The 8,152-nt window shown below is 47.0% G+C and overlaps 1 protein-coding gene across 1 annotated transcript; it reads right to left on the bottom strand.

The window, feature by feature from the left end:
* Window positions 1–4,380: 4,380 nt before the first annotated feature.
* Window positions 4,381–6,930, bottom strand: ODF1 (outer dense fiber of sperm tails 1). The gene is made up of 2 exons (XM_026841662.1): window positions 6,695–6,930; window positions 4,381–4,693 (listed from the first exon to the last, which is right to left on the bottom strand). Exons 1-2 carry the CDS (start codon window positions 6,928–6,930, stop codon window positions 4,381–4,383), a joined length of 549 nt encoding a protein of 182 aa, XP_026697463.1.
* Between the last annotated feature and the right edge of the window lie 1,222 nt (window positions 6,931–8,152).

Here is an 8,152-nt window from a genome sequence, read left to right as displayed (position 1 = left end):
TCAAGAATGTACTAACGTTTATAACTACTGAGCCAAATCGTCCTCTTGGGCATCTTCCTTGTGCCAGGGAATTCAGAGAAGGTATCTGCTATATGAGGATGGTCAAAAATGGCCCCCAAAATAACTTGTTGTAACAATATGCTGAAGAATACATAAACTCCTGGGAGCCCCTAATGGGGTAATACCTGTGGTAAAGCTGGGCTGCTGAGGCAAATGAAACTCACCCAGGAGCTGTACTCTGGGGGAAATGCTGCAGGACTGGAGGTCCATATAATCTAGTGTAGAAACCTACCTAACGTGATGGTGGTCTGTTGCTAGGACTCCTGCATGACTGCAATCACAAACCACAGGTCCAACTCTTGCCCTTCTGCTCATTCGCTAGTAGCGTTGCAAAGAAAAATGCCAACTGCAGTGTGTCCCAGTCCTGTAGCTTTGTAACAGCACCTTCATCGGGCTTGCTTTTAAAGCAGGGTGACAGAGCAGTAAATTTGAAAAAAAAAAAAAAAATCTGCCACCTAGTGGCAAAAGAATTTCTTTTAGGGAAATGATGTGAGCGTGTCTTGCTGTCTCAGTGGTGGTTTTCCAAAGGTATTTTCATTTAATGAACTCTCAGCAAAGCAGTATTTGGAGGGTATGGATTTGGAGAATGTTTTGGCTGTGTAGCAAGGTATTTACAGCATGTAAGGATTCACAAGACTGGCACATTTTCTTCTTATGGACCCTATGGAAAAGGGCTTAAGACTAGCTGCTCCTGAGATATAAAACGAATAAAGAATTAGGAAGATGTGCCTCCAAGCCTGCAAGGTCTCTCTGAATTTAAATGCTAGGAGTCTTAATCAGTAGGAGAAAATGGCTATTTTTGGCTCATTTCTGTAAGAAAAAATATGAACCAAGTGATTTTTTTCCTAAATCATCCTTTGATAACAGAAGTGTGCTTCACGCCAGATGTTTCTTCATGTTCCCTTCTCCACATCTGCGGTGTGAAGAGGAGCAACAAGGTCCCCCTTCCCAGGTTTCAGCCTGAAAATGGGGGACCCTTCAGTGAGTCCAAGAGCAAAATGGTTGTCTGGCAGGAGAACCTTGTGCAATGAAGCATCGTAAAGATACAGAGACCTTTCCAACTTGGGAAGACAATAAAAGAGCCAACACTGTGTTTCTACTTCCATACACTGTATTGGTGGAGCAGAGGGAATTACTGCAGCCAGTCCTGGTCATCACCTTTGCCAAGGGCACCGAAAACACAAAAAAGGGGGCAAAGAATGAGATAAAAATAATAAAGAGTTGGACATCAGGTCTTACAATGAGAAACTCCAGAATTTCAAGATTGAAAAGTGGCTTGCTCACAATGTAGAAGTTCATAGCTGCTACTGAGTTACCACAAAATCAGCTTCCCAGGGCCTTTGTCACCTGGAAGAGAAAAAAACCAAAAGAACTGATGATGCCACACAATCTTGCGTTAGTGACAAGGCTTGACATTTAATCACAAGGAAATTAGCCCTTGGAGCAAAATACAAAGAGAGGTGCTGGAGTCTGTGTCCTGGAATCTGTCTCCTGAAGTATTCAAATAAAGACTACATACCTTCCTGGAAGTTAAACTTTGGGCAGTTTTTTGTGGTATAAGATAGTATAAGAGATCAGGCCAGATGATATGGTGGTGCCTTCTAGTCTTGAAATCTGGGAATTAAGTCATATCTGTCAATGAAGTCTTGGTGCTCAGGAGTGTAGTTTGGTGTTAGGAGCCTAATTTAGGAACAAAGTGTGAAGAACATGTGTTAAAGGATGAGCAATGAGGATAAGAGCAGTCATAGTCAGTCCTATAATCGCTGCAGGACTCGATATATTCTGCAAGTCTGAAGTCACAGGTAGATGGGAGGTGTTGAAATACATTTCTCTTCTGCACACTTAGACACCTTCTGTAGAAATAGTTATGAAGTGAGAAAACTATCCCAAAGGAGTTTCAGCTTTATCACTCGATGGGTTGCTTTGTAAGAAGATGGTCTTCTCTGGGGGTCTGTAGCATCCCCGGTCCCCATCCCTGCTGACAGCTCTCACTGGAGGCTCCCTTGCAGTCTCCTAGTTGACATGTAAATGTCCTTGACCAACATCAGCAGAATCAGGCTACCTGTGCATAGGCATCCTTTCAATTTATGAAGGGGGCTTATAAGAAAGATGGAGAGAGAGTTTTTATCAAGGCCTGTAATGGCAGGACAAGGGGTTTTAAACTGCAAGAGGGTAGATTTATATTGGACATAAGGAAGACATATTTTATGATGAAGGTGGTGAGACACTGGAGCAGGTTCTCAGAAAAATTATGGGTGCTTCATCCCTGGAAGTGGTCAAAATCAGGTTGGATGGGGCTTTGAGCAACCTGATCTAGTGAAAGATGTCCCTGGCCCGTGGCAAGGCAGTTGGACTAGATGACCTTTAAAGGTCCCTTCCAACACAAACTGTTCCATGGTTGTATGGTTCTATACTGACCCAGATAGCTTAAAATTTATTACCAATTTTTTTTTTCAGTGCTAGCTGGATGCTGAAAACATGCCAGAAGCAGCTCATTTCTTGTACCAAACTTAAATTACCGGCCTAGTTATGGCCAAGACAAACTGATCCTCAAATGTTTGCTGGGATATTTGACTGGAGGAGGTGTTTCACAGTGGCAGTGATTTTGGGGAAATGCTTGCAGCAAGCTGCCTTAAGGGGCTGTGTTCACTCCACTGGAGAGTGAGGTGCTGCTGACTTCACCAGTCCAAGTGGGATCAAATCAACACAGAGGGCTGTTCTGAGCCTTCTGAATGCATGGACAGGGATGGCTTTGCTCCTTGCCAGAGAATGTCTCCGTGTCTCCAGCCAGGAGGAAAGGAGCAGGTGGTGGTGAAGGTGGGGGTCTCCTCCAGCTGTGGTGCTCCGTGCTATTGACTCACTGCTTTGTAACTCATCCTCTCTGATTCACCACCTTCAGACGATGAATGTAAATTGCAAAAGCAGGGTTGGATGTTTGAAGGCTGAAAATAAAGGACTGGCTTTGCTTTCTTTAGGCATGAGTGTTTCCAGGGTAATATCTCCATTGCAGCAGCCGGCGGGAGCCCCCAGCACTGGGGACCCCTCGGCTGCCAGAGGCGCACTGCCCCAGCAGTGTAGGGGTCCTGTGGGGGCCGAGGTCCCTCTGTGCCACTGGGAACAAGTGCATTTCTCAGCCAGGCTAATGGCAGGGGATGACACCCCACTCTGAGGGGTTTCAAGCAGGCAGCACACCTACACAGCTCTGCCCCACAGGCTGCCCACCCTCTCCCCTGACAGGTTACTTAACGTCAGAGGTTTGTTTCTGCACCAGCACAACCTAAAGCATTAGATTCCCTGTCAGGAAAATCTGCCTATGAAAAGAGGTGGCACCCTTTCTCCCCTCAGCCCCAAGGGCTCAAGAAGCCTGAATCAGGTGGTGGTTGCTTTCCCAGGAGGCTTGCAAGGTATATTGGCTTGTTACATGCTTTTCTGCAGGGAAAGCTAATGCTGCTTCCCACAGGAGTGCATGCCCAAGTGCTGAGGCCAGGGCAGCAAGTGCAGTCCCCCTGCAAGGCTGTCCCTTGGTGTCACTCCCACCTTGCAGATCTTGCCCTGTGCTCAGGGAGACACAGGACTGGCTATGCAAGGTCCCACTTTGGACCTTAAATTTTGTTAATGTTACCTTTAAGAAATTATATTGACAATTCTCCTCTTCTGCCAACATGAGAAATGTTTTCCTGGAGCTATCAATTCCTACAGAAGGAAATTCTTTGGTCATCCCCTCCACTGCTAGTAAGCACTCTGCCATAGGCCCAACATCTTCTAAGGTAAAGGTCTCTGTCCTTCAACCATGGCTCTTCCTGGCTGGGCAGCCTCTGCAAGAACCAAACTGAGGGGACAAACAGTACAGCTCATTTTTTTGGGAGGAGGCTCCTCCCCTCAAGGTGTTTATTATCAAGGTTTTCTTCCTAGAAATACCCTACAGCTCAAATTGAAGTGATGGGATTGAGAGAAGTGTCCTTATAGAAATGTGACTGATCATAAGTGGTGCCTTTCAGCCCTTAAAATCCATGAGATTGTACACAACAGCAATAACCTCCCTGAATCACACTATCTCTGGCTGTGCCTTTGGTACCCAGAAAGTGACCGCAGCCAAGTATGCCCAGAACCATCTCTGTGTTTTCCTGCTGACATCCCCCTTTTGTCCACCAAACCCCTTCAAAATGAGGCCCACACACATCTGCTCAGAGGGCTGTCTTTTATTTTGGAAGAGGCACGAGGAGCTTCTGGCTCACAGTTGGTGGGACAGACCTAAAGCCGATGGGGAGGAGAGATGTGGTAGAGGAACAACTGTGCCCAAGTGCTGCTCCCTGCTGCAGCTCAGCGGCTCAGGAGACAAGGGTAGCACTTGCGTGCTATTTCGATCTTCATGATGCTATTGGGTCCCAGCGAGTAGGTCACCTCATCCTTGCTCACTCCCGGCGGCAGGCTGATTTCCTTCGTGGTGCTTCTGTAGTTATACTCCTTCCCTTCTGCAGTTGCGTGCTCCTCCCTGTGCTCCGCTAACACCTTCACCTTCCCATCTTTCACCGTTACAGTGACTTCCTTGGGGTCAAACCCCTTCATGTCCATCAAAGCCAAAAGCTTGTTATCATGGGAAAAGTTCGATAATCTGTTAAGTCTTCTTTGCATGCTGGAATAAAAACAAGAGGACAGTCTTTCAGTCCAACTCACAGAGGAATGGGTGGACCACCTTAAGGACAAGAGAACTAAATAGGAAACTACTGGATTCATCTTCATGCACTTGGGGTGGTGTCTGCACCATCAGAAGGAGCTCCCATCTGCAGGCCACAGCAGTCAGAAGTGTTTCAGTGTCCCCTCTTGGGATGGAGCAATTGTGTTCTTTCACCTAGATACAGAGAAGCCAGCACTTCTCTTTCACATGTACATACACTCACGAAGTTGTGTGTGTCCCTCTGATGCCTTGTCCTACATTTTAAACGGATAGTTACAATAGATTGCATTTTCCAGTTAGTAGTTTTGTTCAAAGCAATCAGTGGATAGGAGACACATCTGGCAAAAGAAAAACAAAACCAAAAAACAAATGCAGATCTGGTCTGGAGGCTCACTGAGCCATTAAAATGATTTCTGATACTGTCAAACAGCAACTGCTCAACCAGAAGTCTGGCTCTTATTCAAACCATTTATAAAATAGACAATGGAAGGGTCACCTCAGTTATAACAGCTCCATTGGACACAAGGTACCAAATTAAAATGATAATGGATGCAATGGAAGAGGAAGCAGAGCAAGCAATGAGGGAATGGCATGACCACTAAGGTGAGAAATCCCTAATGAGTGGTTCGTTAGCAAGGTACACCCATTTCAGCAATCCTACTTAAAGCCTGCAATGAGTCAACCTGGTGTGGTGATTTTGAGGTGCATTTTCTGTGCTCTCTGAGAGCTGGATCCTCCACCTGCCCCTTTGATCTTTTTTGTATCACTGGTCAGAAGAGAATAAATGTACTGACAAGAATTGGTCCTTCTCAGCATTTTTTTGTGGGAAGGGGATGGTTGAACTCCCCAGCATGACGGGCTGAAATCCTCCAGTGGTGTGGTTTCAGATGGCACTGGTATGGGTTTGTGTTCAAACCAGCAAGTTTACTGAGCATTGCAGGGCCAGAGAGCCTGTCACTTAGGGAGAGCATGCCCTGACATCCCATGACCCATCCTGAGACCCAGCTTCCATTTAGACTAAATTTCCATTCTTTCACTGGGATTTTGTTGTGCAATGATTCTGCAAGGGAATGCTGCACCTGCCCAGCTCTGGTACCCAATGCACTGATGAAAATCTGGACACACACACCAGCCCTGTAACACCTGGGACTGTTACCTGACTGCTCTGCATGAGCTGCAGCTAAATTTAATCTCACAGCAACTTTAGGATTTGCTGAAGTCCGTGTAAAATTAACTCGGGGGTCAGGGTTTTTCCTTTTTCCTCTAACTTTATTGCACCTAGCAGATAACACACATGGTAGACTGTGGGATGATACTTGCTGCTCTACGGGTAACAAAAATTTTACATTTTTAATTGCCAAGATGAAGGTCTCATCATCTCCAGGTGCAACACAAGAGAACCCAGACAAAAGCTTGAGTTTGGAGAGAAAATACCAATCCCACAAATGCAGCAAGAGAATCACACCTTGGAGCCAAGGGACTTCTCAGGGGTCTCTCATTGTCTGGTTGTTCCTTAACCCAAACGGTAAGGTTTCATCATTCAAAAGCTCCCTTCCTGTAGGACTACCTTTGGGTTTTATCTCTACTAGAGTCAATCTTGAATTCCATTAACAAAATAAAGTCATCACACCAGTGGTCAAAATGGAGATGTAGAAATCCTGAAACTTAGGGAGCTGGACAAATATAGACACATCTGTGGTGCATTACTGCTTCACCCCACTGCATACAGGCACATTTTGGCTACCAATTAATATAATTATGTGTTTACCAGACTTAAGCTGAATATATGTCGAAGGTGGACTTTGTTTCACAGTTGAACAGCTTTGGATCTAGTTGTGTACTTTAGATGCAGTTTGCCAGATGGTTAATGTCCTTTGCTCCTGATACTGATGCCATACCTTCCCTCATAGTGCCTTAAAGGGTGCTGATGCCCATAGAAAGCAGGCAAATATTTGTTACCTGCCCAGTTCTCTCTCCACGTCCATCCTTGCGGTGAGGGCCCTTCTCTCCTGGTTGGGCTGGCACAGGCAGCAGGGGTGCATGGTGGGGCTGCACGGGTAGGACGCAGACAGCTCCTCGTCGAGCTGCTGCAGGTGCAGGTCCAGCAGCTTCATTTGCCTCTGCATCTCTTTCTCCACCTGCCTCAAATGCTGCTTGGCATCTTCCAAAAGGCGATAGTGCAATGACATCATCATGCTACAAAGCTCATCAGGGCATGAAGGCAGCTGTGGCAGCCTGCACTCGGCAGGGCTGGGGGGAAATCGCCTTGAGTTTTGTCTGGAGGTGAGCCTGTGAGCAGAGCTGCAGGTGCTCTTGCAGCCTTCCAGTGGGCACCTTATGACATCATGGGTCCACTGCTAGGTCACAGCTCCACAGCTGCCATAGGACCGAGGGAGCCCATGGCAGGGGGACATGATGGGGGGCCTGTGGCCTGAGGGGGCTGGGGCAGTGGCCGGGCAGCAGAGCCACGGGCTGTCGGGAGCATGACTTGGGTGCGGTTTCATGCACAACGTTGCTTCAGCATGGCTGCCCACGCTATCCCCCTCTCTCCTGCCCTGGCACACCAGTGCAGGAGGAACAAAATCTCCACACATCCAGGCAGAAATCCCCATGGACGAAGCCCACGTGTCCATTCAGGTTGCTGATGGACACCACACAGTGGTGTGCTCTTGAAACTTGTTAGGATTCCCATTCCCAGGTCCTGGCCACCTCTGCCCTGGGAGAAGGGAAGCGCACACCAGGCAGCGGGCTGCTGCAAAGCCGCTTGCAGCCTTCCCCTCTTCACTGCATTTGCTGTTGTTTACCACAACCTTAAAGGAAAGGTGTAAATTAAGGAGAGCTGCAACTGCTCTTTATGTTTTTCCTCCTTTTCCAAGTGCTTTGCACAAGGTGTTGCATATGTTATGCCTACATATGTTTTTCACTGATACCCAGCATGGCCTGTCATGGTGTTATGCAAAGGCAACCAGAAGTCTTGGCCTGAATATGTGTCAGGATGGTCTTCGGCATGCTGGCACCCCCAGGGGCACCCCAGCTTCCCCAGTGAGTGCCACGGAAAGGCAAGGCGCTCACGTCAACTCCCGCACAGCTTCTCCTCAACGGAGTACCCTGCTTTCCCATCCTGCTGACTGCTGGCTCTCTGCTCCTGGGGTTTTCTTCAGTGGCTACAAGGTTTGGATGTGACTTCAAACCTAATCCCATCAGGAACTTCTCCTTCTGTCTGTTAGCTCTCTGCTTTTTTTTTTTTTTTTTTTTTTAAATGGGAAAGACACAGCAAATGGTTAAAAATGTCCAGAAATGGGAGGTTCTCTTTGCATCCCTTATTGACAGCTGCACTTGAGGTACTTCTGGAAACACTTTGAGAATACACACCTTCAAAATATTTATGTCCCTGCTCTCACAACATATTAAGCAAAT

Source organism: Athene cunicularia (genome assembly GCF_003259725.1).
Source record: "Athene cunicularia isolate RWA chromosome 2 unlocalized genomic scaffold, athCun1 chr2_part1, whole genome shotgun sequence".
Classification (NCBI taxonomy): domain Eukaryota; kingdom Metazoa; phylum Chordata; class Aves; order Strigiformes; family Strigidae; genus Athene; species Athene cunicularia.
Note: the sequence above shows the minus strand (reverse complement) of the source record. Positions and strands in the feature narration are given on the sequence as shown.